The following is a 20,616-nucleotide window of genomic DNA, read 5'->3' as shown; positions in this document are numbered from 1 at the left end:
TCTAAAAAGGCGCCATCGATTCAATTCGACCGTCGTACAAGACGGTACAGGATGTGCTTTTTCGCATTAAATACATCTTCTCCCATTGGTTTCACACTGCACAATATGAAGTCACACACTGCCACTAACAGCAAAGGTCACGGCAAAACACCACGGAAATAGTTAGCGAACAGTGAGATAGTTAAAGTGAAGATAGTACCCCACCGTGCGTCTTTTCTTCTTGCTTCGAAGCAGATAGCAAAGCTTCATCGTATGGCTTTATCAAAACTTTGATTGTGTATGGCTTACGATTTATCGCCTCTTTTAAAATCGGGTACAATTTCATCACTTCAACACTTTTAGCCAATTTGTGTCACACTTTCCGGTTCTGGCTTTTGGTGAGTGATTCATCTCATCCTGGTCTCACGCTCTCACCTCGAGTGTGTTATTTGAATTCGTGCGGAATGTTGGTGCAATTCGTTGCCATTCGATTTTTTTTCTCACGCTCCTTCTTCCTGATTGACCTGTTCACAACTCGTATCTCGCATCTTCCGCTGACAGCTTGCCTTCACGAATTGTCACTTTTTCGACTTCATTTCACTCACCCACCCCACCGTACCGGGTGAGTTCACGGTCAAAGGTACACCTGCCACGATAGATTCCTTTCGGCCTCTTGTGTCGATACAGTGGTTCCACATGAATGGTTTCACCTTAAAACAATTCGAGCTAGCCCAAGTCTCATCCCCACCCCCAGAAAGGAAAAAAAACACTTGTCACGAAACGGAAACACACATACACACATGCGTCGTACGTGCACGCACACCGTGCAACACACTCTCAATTCAACACGTCGACAGACGACTTTAGTGCGACCTCCAGCAGGGGGGAAGATTCGACGAAACGGAATCCCGCCGTCCGCAAAGATGTACCACAGGCGAACGATTGCCACCTCCCGGCCTTTGTGGAGAAGGGAGGGAAGGATTACGCGGAGGTGGTGTACTAAGCAAGGATCTCTGCTCTTGCTGGTTCCCACAGTCTCACCCAATCTTCTCGCTCGCTCGTACTCTCTCACACCACGCACACACACGCTTGTCGCTTTGTGCTAGCGACTCACTCACTCGGTGGTCGATTTTTCCCGTTTCGCGCTGTAAGCGCTTCAAGCGCAAAAGCCTTGTGGGCGCTTTTTATCGAACGAAAACAGAATCACCACAGATAACACACCACAATCGGTGCCAGTAACATGGCCAAATCCGTTCCGTTTACCCTGCCGTGACCCGCACCGAGCACTGGGGCAGCTTCACTTCCGCCTTTCGGAGACGCTCAGCGCTTCACGGGAGAGCCAAAACTCCTTCGAAGCCATCATCCAGCACACGGTGGAAAATCACATCAACAATCATGGCCTGCTGGTGCCCCTAGGTGCTTTATCTTTCACGCTCCGGTACTGGTGGGCATTTATTTCAATCGCAGAAAGCACCGTACGGATTTACCGCGGAAAGCAGCGTGTGGAAAACGAAAACATCACTCACACAGAACGCCACGTTCCCCAAGCAGCAAAGTTTTGGCGCTAGCTCGTGGTGGCCTAGACCGAGAAACGTTCGGGCATTGCTGCTACTGCTTCAAGTTACTTTTTTATGTAACCAACCATTCACTACCACCGTACCACACCGCAGTTTCACCCAATTGGCAGGCACGCGCCACTGTCACTGCCTACTTATCGCGTACGCTCACACGCTACAGGAAGGGTGTTGTTTTTGTTTTCCGTTCGCCTTTGTTTGCTCGAGGTTGTTTTTTTTTCTCGCGCTCTCTCTCTCTCACTCCTGCTTCCGTTGGGTACGCACTACCTTTCTCCTGTAGTTGCCACGTTTCACGACCACCGCGCACGATAGGGGGACCGGAAACACGCGCCGATGGTCCTGCCAGCGCCAGTGTTCATCCGTTTCTGAGCGACGCCACCGACTGGAAGGTGTCTAATATACGGGAAAAGCTGCCCAGCGAAAGAGCCTTCCAACAGAAAAAGGAAATGCCAGCTCTAGCAACTGCACATACTGCTGCTGCCACAAGCGCCAGATTTTGCGCTCTCTGAGCTAGTTTCGCTCTCCTCGCGTGGATTCGCTCCCAATTGAAAAGCTTTCCCTTCTTTACAACACATGGCGCCAAGTTCTGTTTCACATTGGGGAGAGATTTCCTTACTCTGCGGAACAACCCTCTAACACTAACATATATTTTCTCCTTTTTATTCTCTCTCTCTCTCTCCTTTTACACAACCACATGGAGTTATTGATAACCACACACCGTGGAGGTGAAATAATGGTTCCAACATTCCAGCCAGCCGATGAACCGTCCGAACTGGAAGCGCGGTTGGGATGAACCACTTTTTTCCCACACCAAAAAATGCGCAAAGCACGCTTCCAGGAAGGGATTGATTTTGGCGGGCGTTTGATATGTACGCCATTGTTTTGCTCCTGGGGTTGCGCCTGTGCGTGTGCAATGTGATGTCGTGTTTGGTTTTGCTTCCCGTTCGCGCACGCTTCTGTATTGGTGACAATGAAACATTACTATCAGGGCACTCTCGTACGACCCGGTGAAGGTGGGAAACGCGAAGGTTAAGGTATTTCGAATGCCGGATACGTAGGGTTTGCTGTCATGATTCATGATTCATTTGTTGAACTTTCCCAACCATCTTCCGTTGCGTTCGCTGCTTGTGATTTTAGTGGTGGGTTGGTAAATTAATAAAGGATAATTGTTCTGTTGGCATGTTCGAATTTTTAGAATCATTTACTATTCAAATGAAAATTTAATTTGGATGAAAATAATTATATTTATTTTTTAGTATATACAACAAAATAGTACAAAGATAATGGAGACGCCCGGTCATTTGTATCTTTTCTTGAAGAAGGTGATACATTTAGGTTGTTGTCGCTATATACACGGTGTGTTTAAAAGACTTCCGCTTCCGCTATTTATTTTCTTTTAATCCACTTTACAAATAATCTGAGCCAATTACTACCCGCCAACAAACAAAGTTGTTTTTCTTGTCTAACACACAGGTTTAAAACCCTATTGAATGTTTATTAATGTCCTACTATCTGTCATCCTTTTTAGACACCCTCTTCGTGAGTCTCAACAATTCTTCTTTAGTTTTCTCTTTAGTTCTTCTTTTAGTTGACATCTGAATATCAGATAACATCTGAAGCTTTACTGTAGTTTAATTCCACCAGCCATCACTTTGGATGACGCAAATATCGTTTCTTGTACGTTGGGTCAACATCTACAACATCCACTTCAACATCTCCTTCTTGTAACCTTCACATCCGTTATTAATTCTCAACTTCTATATCGTATCTCATTTCCACGAAACCCGGAGATCAAAGTATCAAAGTTATCGAGGTTATCAAAGCAACCACACAAACCGTACTTAAAGTCAAACCGTCCACAAGATGAAGCTGACGGAGCAGGATCTCCGCCTTTTGGAGTTCAATTCTTATGAAGATTATCTCAATTCGCTGATAGATGGAAAAAGTCTCCAATATTTCGGTAATAGGGAAAATTTAATCAGTCTATATCGTACGGGCTACAGGTAAGTTGGCGAATTGTTTTGCACTGTTAAAGATCATTATAATCAACCTTCCGATGCAGGGCTCTTACAAAGGAAGCTTTTGAAGCGCAAAGAACATTTCTACAGGTGACTAAAGATCCGAACACACTGTTCAGCCGCAGTATTACACCAGACGACCCATTTCTTCAAGAACTTGCCAAACGTGAACGTCCGAACCGGTTGGGTCTTATGTCGGTAATTGTCCTAGCCAAACCGGGTGTGAGTTCAAGAACATGAGTTCTAAAGCAAACGTTCCATCCCCGTAGACCATCATCTATATGCGCTACCTGAAGAAAGGCACGGAAATCTCTGGCTACATCGACTACGAGGAAGGATTGCGGCGTGTCCATCATGACCAGCAGTACTCGAACGACTGGCGGGCTATCTTTACCGGCGAGAAGGTCCTCTACCCAACGCCCGTCGATCTGCTGTACTACAACGCGAAAACGGGCCGTAGCAGGAAGAACAACTCGCGCAACTATCAGATCCTTTGCGATCCGCACCGTGGCATCATCTTCCGCAACATGTACGACCGGAAGGATATCCATCCGGATCCGCTGGCGAGCTTTCACGGTACCAACACGAGCCGAATCGAGATTGCAAGCGATCTGTACGAACAGGTCGTCCTGTACGATCATGTCGTGCGGAAGAACTATTGAACCGGTAGTGCGACATACAGTAACGAATCAATACACGTTCTAGGGCTCTAGGATTTCTGACCGCGTCCTTCCCGGAACGGCGCTGTTTCGCTTTCAATGTGTGTATGTATACTCTTTTTGTTTCCTTTAGTTGTTGGTCTAATACCACAAATGAATCACTTTCCATCGCGCCATACAGATAACGGCAAAAAGCTTTCCAACGCCTGCGCTTTTCCGAGGAACGCTTTTTCTCCAGCTTGTTCTCTCAATCTCTCTCGCTCTTTTTTGCCCACCGACACAAGCTTGCCTTACCAATATCGCTAAACGGTGTAAAATGCACCAAAAAGCGCGGAACAAACCGACCAACTCACAAAACGTACTGACCTCCCTCTCTGTGCGAGCTTTTGTGCTACAGGAATAAAGGTAGCGATTCGTATCGGTTCCATGCGCGGGAACGAATGCATTTCTGGTGCCATTTTACGCGCACACGATGGAGGTGTGTGTGTGTGTGTGTATGGGATGGTATACTCTACGTAGTACGGAATGGAATAGTGTTGCTTCGCTTTATCCTTTGCAAGTGATCCCTCAACGAGCCGTCCTTGCGCGTAGTTCGCTGTTGAGTTGAAGCGTAAATTTACGATTACTATCCCGAACGTCATCAAACCGGGGCTCACTTTTAGCATAGTGAGGGACCACTCATGTACAGCGCCACCCCCGCATCCTAGCTGCTCTACCGCTCAAGCAAAAGCCAAAGGACCGAAACCAATGACGTTCTAACGCCTGCGACCCTGGGAAACGTTTGGCCTTGTTTTGTCGTCACATGCACACGCGATGCATCGTCCCGATGTTGCGTCGCTGTATTTGTGATGTTTTTTTTTTCTTCGTAGTATTGACGGCCTCGTTCTGTACTAGGGGAAAAAACGCAACAGGATCTTGTACGCTACACTACGGAACAGGTGGACGGAGGTTTGGCAAGGTCATGTCATTGGAGTGTTAAAACAAAACAAAAAATCTCTTCGCAATGGCGTATTGCTAATTAGGAACTAACACAACCCACACACAGTTCAAAAGAGTTACAAATCGGATTGGGAAAATCCGGCTAATCGTGAGTAGCGCAGGCAGTGAGAATTTTCAATAAAATCAAATCGAAGCCCGGACGGATGGGACAGGAATTTTGATATGTTGAAGCTGTCGGAAATGAGCATCCTAAGGAAACCAGCGAACGAATTGTGTGTTGGCGTACTAAATACATCTAGACACAGCATGCACGTTCATTCACTCCCATCCACTCCGGTGTAAGGCCACCAAAACCATCTCCCGGTGTTACCTTGATTTGTTCTTTTGGTATGCGTTGGTGGCGTTCATGAAAGCTCCCAAGCGCTTCGAATCCCACGCACCAGCGTAACCCGGCATCGTTATCGTGAGTTTACCCGGTCTATCCTCGACCCATTCCTCGAACCCTTAATAGTTCCCTCCGATACGGAACGGTTATGACGTCACACAAACCATTCTGACCTTCTTTTTTGTAGGTTTGTGGCTTCCATTCTGGGTAGGTGGACTTTCATCTGCCGATTCTGTGCTGTCGTGTCGGGCTGTAATTTGCGGCTGTGCTTGATATTGGTTTCGGAAAGGACAGGTTAGTATCGTTTGTTGTCGCATCCACCCAAAGCTCATCACCACACCCGGTATCGTGTCGTGTTCTCTCCAGGGAATCGTAAACCACCGGCCTGGTGAGATCCGAGCGTTGGCGTTACCGGGAAATGCACGTTTTCCCGTGCCCAGTAGCGGCTAAATCATTTCGCAAACCGTTTTACTCGACACATTGTTTTCCACTTTACGATGGAAAGATTCGCCGCAGTATTAAGCCTGGGGTCTTCGATCTTCTCTATAGTTTATTTGCTCCGGGAGGAATTTTGCGTTGGTTTGCAGGTGAATAAATGTTACCATACGGCCAATACGTTACGTTTGGTAGAAGAAGTTTGGCAACTTTTTTGTTCTTACATCGTTTCGGAAGTGATACTGAAGACAGGAAAAACTTACACTCTACAGTGAGATAGAGCCACCCATTCCGGTACGGCGTAACATCATCTGTACCGGGCTCGATAAGAATTCAGCTCCCTGGCACGAGGGGGAGAATGTAGCGATGAAATAAATTGCCCAAAAATTAGATTAACGGGCCCAGCGCATGGCATGGCGAGCGTGCGATCGTGAAACCGTCTGCCTGCCGCCGTTTGTAAGTGTACATAAATAAGAAGCATAAAAAAGGGGTAAGTCAAGCCGTGCCAAGGAGATATTTGCCAGATTCATTGCACTTTCAGGTGGATATCCGGGGGAAATTAATAAAACGCAGATTAGAATGATAGAGAAGGAGGATTTAGTATTTAGCGCGAAGGTTGCTAACTAGTTATATAAAAGCATATTGGTACTTCTTTTCAGCGGCGGATCAAACGGTAGGCGGAGTAGGCGGTCGCCTAGGGCCTCGCCGTGTTGGGGGCCCCAAACAACTTGTGCCGATTGTGCGATTTTTAGAAATTTAGCAGCAGAGTTAATTTATAGTACAAAATCTAATTAAAAAGGTAGAAGATTGGTTATCCTTGGTTAGAAAATTTTTTTTTATTTGATTAGCTTTATCGGCCCGGTTACACCGCTACGCAAGAGAAGTATGCAGTGTATTCAAACTCCTTCTTCTTAATCGGCACGACATCTTCAAGATGTTTACCATTTCTATTTTTTTACTTTATTTACCCTTAGGATAGTCAGTGCTGTGTACGGAGGTTTGGTGGTCCAAATGAAATTTTTCCGTGGTCCTATCTTGTACAGACCGGCTGCGCTACCAATACACCATCTGGCCGCCCGTGAACCCTTAGATGCCCTTTTACTTCAACCTATTCATGTATTCTATTTCTTGAACGGAATTTTTTCATCTATTCTTAAATGATCCTACCGTTAGATGCTAGAATAGAAACCATGCTTGCTTTCACTTCCGCAATATTCGCCAGCAATTGCCATTGCGATACTCGTGGTGTGGTATTGATTTCTCTCACCGATTGAACCGTGAAAATGTCCAGCCTACGTGTTTCGAAACAGTATTGTGGTGGAGTATTGTGTTTAGTATTTCGATTTTCACAATTTCTGCAAGTTTGCAAGCCGGTAATGATGTTATAAACGACACAATCTGTCTTGTAATACGAAATAGCTAGCATTGTCATAGAATATGAATAAAATCATATTCCAATCATTAGAACTTTCTTTTCCGTTCGATATTTGATACTTCATGATTCTTGGAATAGCATTTCTGTCTTTCTTGATTATTACTTATTCGAAGCTGGATTGTAGGTTCAGCTTATGTCCACCCATCCCAAACTGTCCAAACGCTTCATCAAATCCCCTTGTAGAATACTGTTCAAACTACATTGTTGTAATCTTGGTAACATTTGCATCGTTGTTAGACTGAAATTGTTCTAAAATTTCCAATTCTAAATCCATACGGTTGGAGATCATCACTGCGAAATCGTTGATCTAAATTAAAAAAGAACACGAAAAAAGATACTTGAAGAAATCAAGTATGCATTGATATAAAAACGATGTGTTCAGTGAAGAACCTATCATAGTAGTCTTGCTAAAACATTGTCGTGCGTGCTGAAAGTGGACTCGTTTTTTGCATTGAAAACTCAGTTTGTTTGAGAAAAATAAGTGAGTGCTTTGTGGTGTTGTATCCCTATAATTTGCTACTGACTATCAAATTGTGCCTGAAGAGCACGTAGTGTGTTTCGTACTGATGTAAATGTGACGACATGATCGCAAGTGTGTTCACAATGACCGAAGAGATCGGCCCAGAAATTCTTGGATTTCTTGACGCACGGACAACCGACCTAAAATTGGAGCATCAAACTTATTACGCGAAAATCAATCGAACGATCGAAATTCACATTAATATGTGCAGGGCCACGAGAGTTGACAAATTTGTCCAATGACCAAATAAACTGGGCAACTGTGAAAACCACTATACCATTGCCGCGCACACAATTGTTTTCAGATTTACGATACCAGGAGAGCATGTTTTTCAAGTGGTGACATCTGCAGCTTGGGACAAATTTTCCCATCACAATTGCATACTATCAAACACGTGATAACGATCGCTAATAAGTAATATCAATAAAACGAAAAGCATCCTTCATCTCGCTCAAACTTTCCGTCGGTTGGTACGAATTTCCATACAAAACCAGATGTTTTCCAATTTCGGATACCAGGAAAGCATCCACGGAAGAGGTAGCACCTTGTAGAGCAATTTTGCTCGAAAACCGCCGAAAGGTATGCAATATTTAAACATTAACTTTCCCGTTGGTCGAGTCAAATTTTGCAGCAATTTTGCTCAAAAAACGCCGAAAGGTATGCAATGTTTAAACACTAACTTTCCCGTTGGTCGTGAAAAATTTCTTCGAAAACTACCAGTTTTTGAATGTATAATACCAGGAGAGCATCCACGGAAGAGGTAGCTCCTGGTACTGCGCCGTAAGGTATGCAATGTTAATACACATACTTTGCAACCAATTTTCCGCCGTAACGTATGCAATGTTTATACACTAACTTTGCAACCAATTTTCCGCCGTAAGGTATGCAATGTTTATATACTAAATTTGCAACCAACTTGCAATGCGCCGTAAGGTATGCAATGTTTAAACACTAACTTTTCTACAAACCAGCTGTTTTCAGATTTCCGATACCAGGCGAGCATGTACTTCAGGAGGTGACATCTTCCATCCCCCTCCCCCCCTTCCCCTCAAAGATGACGACCAAGATGGCGGCCAAGATGGCGACCACGATGGCGGACAATATGGCGACCAAGATGGCGGACACAATATGGCGGACAAGATGGCGGACAAGATGGCGGACAAGATGGCGGCCAAGATGGCGGACAAGATGGCGGCCAAGATGGCGGCCAAGATGGCGGACAAGATGGCGGACAAGATGGCGGACACAAGATGGCGGACAAGATGGCGGCCAAGATGGCGGCCAAGATGGCGGCCAAGATGGCGGACAAGATGGTGGACAATATGGCGGACAAGATGGCGGACACAAGATGGCGGACAAGATGGCGGACAAGATGGCGGACAAGATGGTGGACAAGATGGCGGCCAAGATGGCGGACAAGATGGCGGCCAAGATGGCGGACAAGATGGCGGACAAGATGGCGGACACAAGATGGCGGACACAAGATGGCGGACAAGATGGTGGCCAAGATGGCGGACAAGATGGCGGCCAAGATGGCGGACAAGATGGCGGACAAGATGGCGGACAAGATGGAGGCCAAGATGGCGGACAAGATGGCGGACAAGATGGCGGACAAGATGGCGGACAAGATGGCGGACACAAGATGGCGGACAAGATGGCGGCCAAGATGGCGGCCAAGATGGCGGACAAGATGGTGGACAATATGGCGGACAAGATGGCGGACACAAGATGGCGGCCAAGATGGCGGCCAAGATGGCGGACAAGATGGCGGCCAAGATGGCGGACAAGATGGTGGACAAGATGGCGGACACAAGATGGCGGACAAGATGGCGGACAAGATGGCGGACAAGATGGCGGACAAGATGGCGGACAAGATGGCGGACAAGATGGCGGACAAGATGGCGGACAAGATGGCGGCCAAGATGGAGGACAAGATGGCGGACAAGATGGTGGAAAAGATGGTGGACAAGATGGTGGACAAGATGGTGGACACAAGATGGCGGACAAGATGGCGGCCAAGATGGCGGCCAAGATGGCGGACACAAGATGGCGGCCAAGATGGCGGACAAAATGGCGGACAAGATGGTGGACAAGATGGTGGACACAAGATGGCGGACAAGATGGCGGCCAAGATGGCGGACAAGATGGTGGACAAGATGGCGGACACAAGATGGCGGACAAGATGGCGGACAAGATGGCGGACAAGATGGTGGGCAAGATGGCGGACAAGATGGCGGACAAGATGGCGGACAAGATGGCGGACAAGATGGAGGACAAGATGGCGGACAAGATGGTGGAAAAGATGGTGGACAAGATGGTGGACAAGATGGTGGACACAAGATGGCGGACAAGATGGCGGACACAAGATGGCGGACACAAGATGGCGGACAAGATGGCGGACACAACATGGCGGCCAAGATGGCGGCCAAGATGGCGGCCAAGATGGCGGCCAAGATGGCGGACACAAGATGGCGGCCAAGATGGCGGCCAAGATGGCGGACAAGATGCCGGACACAAGATGGCGGACAAGATGGTGGCCAAGATGGCGGACAAGATGGCGGTCACAAGATGGCGGCCAAGATGGCGAACACAAGGTACACTACGGAACAGGTGGACGGAGGTTTGGCAAGGTCATGTCATTGGAGTGTTAAAACAAAACAAAAAATCTCTTCGCAATGGCGTATTGCTAATTAGGAACTAACACAACCCACACACAGTTCAAAAGAGTTACAAATCGGATTGGGAAAATCCGGCTAATCGTGAGTAGCGCAGGCAGTGAGAATTTTCAATAAAATCAAATCGAAGCCCGGACGGATGGGACAGGAATTTTGATATGTTGAAGCTGTCGGAAATGAGCATCCTAAGGAAACCAGCGAACGAATTGTGTGTTGGCGTACTAAATACATCTAGACACAGCATGCACGTTCATTCACTCCCATCCACTCCGGTGTAAGGCCACCAAAACCATCTCCCGGTGTTACCTTGATTTGTTCTTTTGGTATGCGTTGGTGGCGTTCATGAAAGCTCCCAAGCGCTTCGAATCCCACGCACCAGCGTAACCCGGCATCGTTATCGTGAGTTTACCCGGTCTATCCTCGACCCATTCCTCGAACCCTTAATAGTTCCCTCCGATACGGAACGGTTATGACGTCACACAAACCATTCTGACCTTCTTTTTTGTAGGTTTGTGGCTTCCATTCTGGGTAGGTGGACTTTCATCTGCCGATTCTGTGCTGTCGTGTCGGGCTGTAATTTGCGGCTGTGCTTGATATTGGTTTCGGAAAGGACAGGTTAGTATCGTTTGTTGTCGCATCCACCCAAAGCTCATCACCACACCCGGTATCGTGTCGTGTTCTCTCCAGGGAATCGTAAACCACCGGCCTGGTGAGATCCGAGCGTTGGCGTTACCGGGAAATGCACGTTTTCCCGTGCCCAGTAGCGGCTAAATCATTTCGCAAACCGTTTTACTCGACACATTGTTTTCCACTTTACGATGGAAAGATTCGCCGCAGTATTAAGCCTGGGGTCTTCGATCTTCTCTATAGTTTATTTGCTCCGGGAGGAATTTTGCGTTGGTTTGCAGGTGAATAAATGTTACCATACGGCCAATACGTTACGTTTGGTAGAAGAAGTTTGGCAACTTTTTTGTTCTTACATCGTTTCGGAAGTGATACTGAAGACAGGAAAAACTTACACTCTACAGTGAGATAGAGCCACCCATTCCGGTACGGCGTATGGCGGACACAATATGGCGGACAAGATGGCGGACAAGATGGCGGACAAGATGGCGGCCAAGATGGCGGACAAGATGGCGGCCAAGATGGCGGCCAAGATGGCGGACAAGATGGCGGACAAGATGGCGGACACAAGATGGCGGACAAGATGGCGGCCAAGATGGCGGCCAAGATGGCGGCCAAGATGGCGGACAAGATGGTGGACAATATGGCGGACAAGATGGCGGACACAAGATGGCGGACAAGATGGCGGACAAGATGGCGGACAAGATGGTGGACAAGATGGCGGCCAAGATGGCGGACAAGATGGCGGCCAAGATGGCGGACAAGATGGCGGACAAGATGGCGGACACAAGATGGCGGACACAAGATGGCGGACAAGATGGTGGCCAAGATGGCGGACAAGATGGCGGCCAAGATGGCGGACAAGATGGCGGACAAGATGGCGGACAAGATGGAGGCCAAGATGGCGGACAAGATGGCGGACAAGATGGCGGACAAGATGGCGGACAAGATGGCGGACACAAGATGGCGGACAAGATGGCGGCCAAGATGGCGGCCAAGATGGCGGACAAGATGGTGGACAATATGGCGGACAAGATGGCGGACACAAGATGGCGGCCAAGATGGCGGCCAAGATGGCGGACAAGATGGCGGCCAAGATGGCGGACAAGATGGTGGACAAGATGGCGGACACAAGATGGCGGACAAGATGGCGGACAAGATGGCGGACAAGATGGCGGACAAGATGGCGGACAAGATGGCGGACAAGATGGCGGACAAGATGGCGGACAAGATGGCGGCCAAGATGGAGGACAAGATGGCGGACAAGATGGTGGAAAAGATGGTGGACAAGATGGTGGACAAGATGGTGGACACAAGATGGCGGACAAGATGGCGGCCAAGATGGCGGCCAAGATGGCGGACACAAGATGGCGGCCAAGATGGCGGACAAAATGGCGGACAAGATGGTGGACAAGATGGTGGACACAAGATGGCGGACAAGATGGCGGCCAAGATGGCGGACAAGATGGTGGACAAGATGGCGGACACAAGATGGCGGACAAGATGGCGGACAAGATGGCGGACAAGATGGTGGGCAAGATGGCGGACAAGATGGCGGACAAGATGGCGGACAAGATGGCGGACAAGATGGAGGACAAGATGGCGGACAAGATGGTGGAAAAGATGGTGGACAAGATGGTGGACAAGATGGTGGACACAAGATGGCGGACAAGATGGCGGACACAAGATGGCGGACACAAGATGGCGGACAAGATGGCGGACACAACATGGCGGCCAAGATGGCGGCCAAGATGGCGGCCAAGATGGCGGCCAAGATGGCGGACACAAGATGGCGGCCAAGATGGCGGCCAAGATGGCGGACAAGATGCCGGACACAAGATGGCGGACAAGATGGTGGCCAAGATGGCGGACAAGATGGCGGTCACAAGATGGCGGCCAAGATGGCGAACACAAGATGGCGGCTAAGATGGCGGACAAGATGGCGGCCAAGATGGCGGACAAGATGGCGGACACAAGATGGCGGACAAGATGGCGGACAAGATGGCGGACAAGATGGCGGCCAAGATGGCGGCCAAGATGGCGGCCAAGATGGAGGCCAAGATGGCGGACAAGATGGCGGACAAGATGGCGGACACAAGATGGCGGACAAGATGGCGGACAAGATGGCGGACAAGATGGCGGCCAAGATGGCGGACAAGATGGCGGACAAGATGGCGGACACAAGATGGCGGACAAGATGGCGGATAAGATGGTGGCCAAGATGGCGGACAAGATGGCGGACAAGATGGGGGACAAGATGGCGGACAAGATGGCGGACAAGATGGCGGACAAGATGGCGGACAAGATGGCGGACAAGATGGCGGCCAAGATGGCGGACACGATGGAGGACAAGATGGCGGACAAGATGGCGGCCAAGATGGCGGCCAAGATGGCGGATAAGATGGCGGACAAGATGGTGGACACAAGATGGCGGACAAGATGGCGGCCAAGATGGCGGACAAGATGGCGGACACAAGATGGCGGACAAGATGGCGGATAAGATGGCGGCCAAGATGGCGGACAAGATGACGGACAAGATGGCGGACAAGATGGCGGACAAGATGGCGGACAAGATGGCGGACAAGATGGCGGATAAGATGGCGGCCAAGATGGCGGACAAGATGGCGGACAAGATGGCGGCCAAGATGTCGGACAAGATGGCGGACAAGATGGAGGACAAGATGGCGGACAAGATGGTGGACAAGATGGTGGACAAGATGGCGGACAAGATGGCGGACACAAGATGGCGGACAAGATGGCGGACAAGATGGCGGACAAGATGGCGGACACAAGATGGCGGACAAGATGGCGGACAAGATGGCGGACAAGATGGTGGACAAGATGGCGTACACAAGATGGCGGACAAGATGGCGGACAAGATGGCGAACAAGATGGTGGACAAGATGGCGGACAAGATGGCGGATACAAGATGGCGGCCAAGATGGCGGACAAGATGGCGGACAAGATGGTGGACAAGATGGCGGACAAGATGGTGGACACAAGATGGCGGACAAGATGGCGGACAAGATGGCGGCCAAGATGGCGGACAAGATGGCGGCCAAGATGGCGGAAAAGTTGGCGGACACAAGATGGCGGACACAAGATGGCGGACACAAGATGGCGGACAAGATGGCGGACAAGATGGCGGATAAGATGGCGGACAAGATGGCGGACAAGATGGCGGACACAAGATGGCGGACAAGATGGCGGCCAAGATGGCGGACAAGATGGCGGACAAAATGGCGGACAAGATGGCGGCCAAGATGGCGGCCAAGATGGCGGACAAGATGGAGGACAAGATGGCGGACAAGATGGCGGACAAGATGGCGGACAAGATGGCGGCCAAGATGGCGGACAAGATGGCGGACAAGATGGCGGACAAGATGGCGGACAAGATGGCGGACAAGATGGCGGACAAGATGGCGGACAAGATGGCGGACAAGATGGCGGACAAGATGGCGGCCAAGATGGCGGACAAGATGGTGGACAAGATGGCGGACACAAGATGGCGGACAAGATGGCGGACAAGATGGAGGACAAGATGGCGGACAAGATGGCGGACAAGATGGAGGCCAAGATGGCGGACAAGATGGCGGACAAGATGGCGGACAAGATGGCGGACAAGATGGCGGACAAGATGGCGGCCAAGATGGCGGACAAGATGGCGGACAAGATGGCGGACAAGATGGCGGACAAGATGGCGGACAAGATGGCGGACAAGATGGCGGACAAGATGGCGGACAAGATGGCGGACAAGATGGCGGACAAGATGGCGGACAAGATGGCGGACAAGATGGCGGACAAGATGGCGGACAAGATGGCGGCCAAGATGGCGGACACGATGGAGGACAAGATGGCGGACAAGATGGCGGACAAGATGGCGGACAAGATGGCGGCCAAGATGGCGGACAAGATGGCGGACAAGATGGCGGACAAGATGGCGGACAAGATGGAGGACAAGATGGCGGACAAGATGGCGGACAAGATGGCGGACAAGATGGCGGACAAGATGGAGGACAAGATGGCGGACAAGATGGCGGCCAAGATGGCGGACAAGATGGCGGACAAGATGGCGGCCAAGATGGCGGACAAGATGGTGGACAAGATGGCGGACACAAGATGGCGGACAAGATGGCGGACAAGATGGAGGACAAGATGGCGGACAAGATGGCGGACAAGATGGCGGACAAGATGGCGGATAAGATGGCGGCCAAGATGGCGGACAAGATGGCGGACAAGATGGCGGCCAAGATGTCGGACAAGATGGCGGACAAGATGGCGGACAAGATGGCGGACAAGATGGTGGACAAGATGGTGGACAAGATGGCGGACAAGATGGCGGACACAAGATGGCGGACAAGATGGCGGACAAGATGGCGGACAAGATGGCGAACACAAGATGGCGGACAAGATGGCGGACAAGATGGCGGACAAGATGGTGGACAAGATGGCGTACACAAGATGGCGGACAAGATGGCGGACAAGATGGCGAACAAGATGGTGGACAAGATGGCGGACAAGATGGCGGACACAAGATGGCGGCCAAGATGGCGGACAAGATGGCGGACAAGATGGTGGACAAGATGGCGGACAAGATGGTGGACACAAGATGGCGGACAAGATGGCGGACAAGATGGCGGCCAAGATGGCGGACAAGATGGCGGACAAGATGGCGGACAAGATGGCGGACAAGATGGAGGACAAGATGGCGGACAAGATGGCGGACAAGATGGCGGACAAGATGGCGGACAAGATGGCGGACAAGATGGCGGACAAGATGGCGGCCAAGATGGCGGACAAGATGGCGGACAAGATGGCGGACAAGATGGCGGACAAGATGGCGGACAAGATGGCGGACAAGATGGCGGACAAGATGGCGGACAAGATGGCGGACAAGATGGCGGACAAGATGGCGGACAAGATGGCGGCCAAGATGGCGGACAAGATGGAGGACAAGATGGCGGACAAGATGGCGGACAAGATGGCGGACAAGATGGCGGCCAAGATGGCGGACAAGATGGCGGACAAGATGGCGGACAAGATGGCGGACAAGATGGAGGACAAGATGGCGGACAAGATGGCGGCCAAGATGGCGGACAAGATGGCGGACAAGATGGCGGCCAAGATGGCGGACAAGATGGCGGCCAAGATGGCGGCCAAGATGGCGGCCAAGATGGCGGACAAGATGGCGGACAAGATGGCGGACAAGATGGCGGACAAGATGGCGGACAAGATGGCGGCCAAGATGGCGGACAAGATGGTGGACAAGATGGCGGACACAAGATGGCGGACAAGATGGCGGACAAGATGGAGGACAAGATGGCGGACAAGATGGCGGACAAGATGGAGGCCAAGATGGCGGACAAGATGGCGGACAAGATGGAGGACAAGATGGCGGACAAGATGGCGGCCAAGATGGCGGACAAGATGGAGGACAAGATGGCGGCCAAGATGGCGGACAAGATGGCGGACAAGATGGCGGCCAAGATGGCGGACAAGATGGCGGACAAGATGGCGGACAAGATGGCGGACAAGATGGCGGACAAGATGGCGGACAAGATGGCGGATAAGATGGCGGACAAGATGGCGGACAAGATGGCGGACACAAGATGGCGGACAAGATGGCGGACAAGATGGCGGCCAAGATGGCGGACAAGATGGCGGACAAAATGGCGGACAAGATGGCGGCCAAGATGGCGGCCAAGATGGCGGCCAAGATGGCGGACAAGATGGTGGACAAGATGGCGGACACAAGATGGCGGACAAGATGGCGGACAAGATGGAGGACAAGATGGCGGACAAGATGGCGGACAAGATGGAGGCCAAGATGGCGGACAAGATGGCGGACAAGATGGAGGACAAGATGGCGGACAAGATGGCGGCCAAGATGGCGGACAAGATGGAGGACAAGATGGCGGACAAGATGGCGGACAAGATGGCGGACAAGATGGCGGCCAAGATGGCGGACAAGATGGCGGACAAGATGGCGGACAAGATGGCGGACAAGATGGCGGACAAGATGGCGGACAAGATGGCGGACAAGATGGCGGACACAAGATGGCGGACAAGATGGCGGCCAAGATGGCGGACAAGATGGTGGACAAGATGGCGGACACAAGATGGCGGACAAGATGGCGGACAAGATGGAGGACAAGATGGCGGACAAGATGGCGGACAAGATGGAGGCCAAGATGGCGGACAAGATGGCGGACAAGATGGCGGCCAAGATGGCGGACAAGATGGCGGACAAGATGGCGGCCAAGATGGCGGACAAGATGGCGGACAAGATGGCGGACAAGATGGCGGACAAGATGGCGGCCAAGATGGCGGACAAGATGGCGGACAAGATGGCGGACAAGATGGCGGACAAGATGGCGGACAAGATGGCGGACAAGATGGCGGACAAGATGGCGGACAAGATGGCGGACAAGATGGCGGCCAAGATGGCGGACAAGATGGAGGACAAGATGGCGGACAAGATGGCGGACAAGATGGCGGACAAGATGGCGGACAAGATGGCGGACAAGATGGCGGCCAAGATGGAGGACAAGATGGAGGACAAGATGGCGGACAAGATGGCGGACAAGATGGCGGACAAGATGGCGGCCAAGATGGCGGACAAGATGGCGGACAAGATGGCGGACAAGATGGCAGACAAGATGGAGGACAAAATGGCGGACAAGATGGCGGCCAAGATGGCGGACAAGATGGCGGACAAGATGGCGGCCAAGATGGCGGACAAGATGGCGGACAAGATGGCGGCCAAGATGGCGGACAAGATGGCGGACAAGATGGCGGACAAGATGGCGGACAAGATGGCGGACAAGATGGCGGACAAGATGGCGGACAAGATGGCGGACAAGATGGCGGACAAGATGGCGGACACAAGATGGCGGACAAGATGGCGGACAAGATGGCGGACACAAGATGGCGGACAAGATAACGGACAAGATGGCGGACAAGGTGGGAGGTGGGTGGTAACCCGTAGGAGGTTGGTGGTGACACGTGGGAGGTGGGTGGTGACCCGTGGGAGGTGGGTGGTGACCCGTGGGTGGTGGGTGGTGACCCGTGGGAGGTGGGCATCTCGTGGGTGTCAGCATTTTAGCAACTCTCGTGGCCCTGGACCTAATGGATCAAAGAATGCTATAAAACATGATCAGTTGTTAAAAAAGTTCAGTAAGTAGGAGCTCACCATAGAAATCAACCGTTAATTTTTGTTCATCGCCTAAAACATCTACATGAGCGGAACAGGTTGCTAAGAAATTTCGCTGATTGTTACCGAAAAAGTAAACCGATTGGAAACTGTACCTTGGGCGAAAAAATCGTAGAAGGCGTTGGACTAATCAGGATGAGGAAAGGAATCATAAAAGTATGTAAATCGTAGAAAATGTGATCCAAGTAGTGGCGTTATGGTTCTCCTTAGCTCATACAAACGTTTATATATAGACTAGCTTAACGGCCCGGTTTCAGGGCTACGCAATAGAACTCTGAGTTGTACGCAAGGGAACTTTGTTTTCGATACTTTGCTGATGTTTGTTTGATCATGGAGGTAGTCTTTCAACACAAAAACTTGACTTGATTTTAGTTTTGAAACGCTAAAAGCTATGCAAATCTAACCGGCTGTGCATAACACAAATTACTATTATTATTAAATAAAATTTGCGTTGTTTGCTTAATGGGATACACAATATTAAACAATCCACTAAATAACAAATAAATAAAAGAATCGAAATTCACAGCTTAGTAACTCGCTCATTCTGTATTGCAAATCGTACTGGACTATATTCCTGTTATCAAGACTCGGGTTACAAGTCACGGTGATCTGGTTTGCCCAAAAGCACAAACAATGATCATTGAATTTTGATACATTGCCCTCATGTATCCGCAGCAACTGAGTGTTGCATGGCGAATATCCCGAAAGCACTGCGAGCGAACCAATTCGATGGCAAAGTGCTCCTTCAATGCTGTAGTTGTAAATTCCACCACGTGCTGCTTCTCGAAATTGGCGCACGTATGATTGTAGCTCCATTTAGAAGAGTACAGATACAGTGATAACTGGTGTTGGTGGTGATATAGCCGGTTCCAATATTGTATTAGAAGATGGTGATGGCCCTGGCGGACCATTTGAAGAAGATGATTAGGGGTGGCCCAGCGGCGAATAAACCGGTAAGCGGAGTAGGCCCTTTCTTACTGCGCTTTTCGCCTTGTCTCATTTCAAGTCCCCTCAATGTTCCCCTTCCCTCCTGCATCGTTTTTAAAATTAGAGGCCCCAACTATATTTCCGCCGTGGGCCTCCAAGGGGATTGATCCTCCACTGCTTCTTTTTCTATCTCTTCTTGTTCAGAACTCAAAAATAGAGCGATCATCTTACAGGAGCGCAATTTTCAATCACTACATCCATTGAATGGAAGAATGAATACTGTTCTTGACCGCAACACATCTTCCATGTGTTATTGTGTCAAGAACAATTGGCAATGTTGATAATTACTCTTGGCGTTATCACTGCCTTGTAGTAATTAAAATAAGACGCTCGGTGTTCTTTTCGTTTGCGATAACAAAACACAAGTGTTTGAGAAAGTCATAGCAATCAAACAAAATGACACACTAGAGCTACTCGCATGCCTATAATTCAATTCGATTCGACCAAGATCCATACTTCTACACCGATTTGCTAAACTCAGTCTTTATCAAAAACTTGGATTTTACCATTAAATAGGAATTACAATCTTATCATTGTAACTTTGAATGGCTTTGGTTAGCGTTAGTGGGTTAGCACAATAGAAACGCGTTAAATGTTTATACGCACCGCGTGTTTTATTCCACAGAAACAGAGTTTACATTTCAAAACACGGATCAACACTAAGTTGATAAGCAACTGCGGCAAACCGCCGTACCACATGAACACTTTCGCTGTAGATTACAAACCGAATCTGCCTATCAATCTGCCAGAGCAACAAAACACTGCCGATCACGATCACTCGAGGCAAACTGAACCACAGACCAGAATCAATCGTGATAATTTAACCACAACGAAATTAAGCAGTCATTGATTGATCCAATTCATGGGCAATCAGAATGAAAAGTCTTGGACAACGCTTTACAACTGTAATATTATTTTTGTAACAGACGCTACAATACCGTCTATTGTTTCGAATGTTTTATTGGGCACCCAAGGGTTAAAGCGGTGCTGAAATGAGCAATGACATTTGTCGAACAATGAACTGTCAAATGTCATCGAATGAGCTAACCTCGAGTGTACGCTGCAAACAAGAAAATTTTGACCTTTTTCACTTCCCTCTACTCAATAATTTATCGTTTTAGTTATTTTGTAATGCAAATTGCTCCTCTATATCGTTGAGCAGCGGTTTGTTTT

General features: G+C 49.7%; 1 protein-coding gene across 1 annotated transcript; it reads left to right on the top strand.

Annotated features, from left to right (window-relative positions):
- Nucleotides 1-3,416: 3,416 nt before the first annotated feature.
- On the top strand, nt 3,417-4,233 carry LOC128304790 (cilia- and flagella-associated protein 299-like). The gene is made up of 3 exons (XM_053042025.1): nt 3,417-3,556; nt 3,616-3,769; nt 3,841-4,233. Exons 1-3 carry the CDS (start codon nt 3,417-3,419, stop codon nt 4,231-4,233), a joined length of 687 nt encoding a protein of 228 aa, XP_052897985.1.
- The last annotated feature ends 16,383 nt before the right edge of the window (nt 4,234-20,616 follow it).

Source organism: Anopheles moucheti, chromosome 3 (assembly GCF_943734755.1).
Source record: "Anopheles moucheti chromosome 3, idAnoMoucSN_F20_07, whole genome shotgun sequence".
Classification (NCBI taxonomy): Eukaryota; Metazoa; Arthropoda; class Insecta; order Diptera; family Culicidae; genus Anopheles; species Anopheles moucheti.
Note: the sequence above shows the minus strand (reverse complement) of the source record. Positions and strands in the feature narration are given on the sequence as shown.

What these genes read in the sequence shown, in the direction of transcription:
- LOC128304790 (XM_053042025.1), top strand. Translation starts at nt 3,417, where the DNA reads ATGAAGCTGACGGAGCAGGATCTCCGCCTTTTGGAGTTCAATTCTTAT. An exon ending in CTATATCGTACGGGCTACAG is followed by an intron (nt 3,557 to 3,615) that starts GTAAGTTGGCGA and finishes CTTCCGATGCAG; the next exon opens with GGCTCTTACAAAGGAAGCTT. An exon ending in ACCGGTTGGGTCTTATGTCG is followed by an intron (nt 3,770 to 3,840) that starts GTAATTGTCCTA and finishes CCATCCCCGTAG; the next exon opens with ACCATCATCTATATGCGCTA.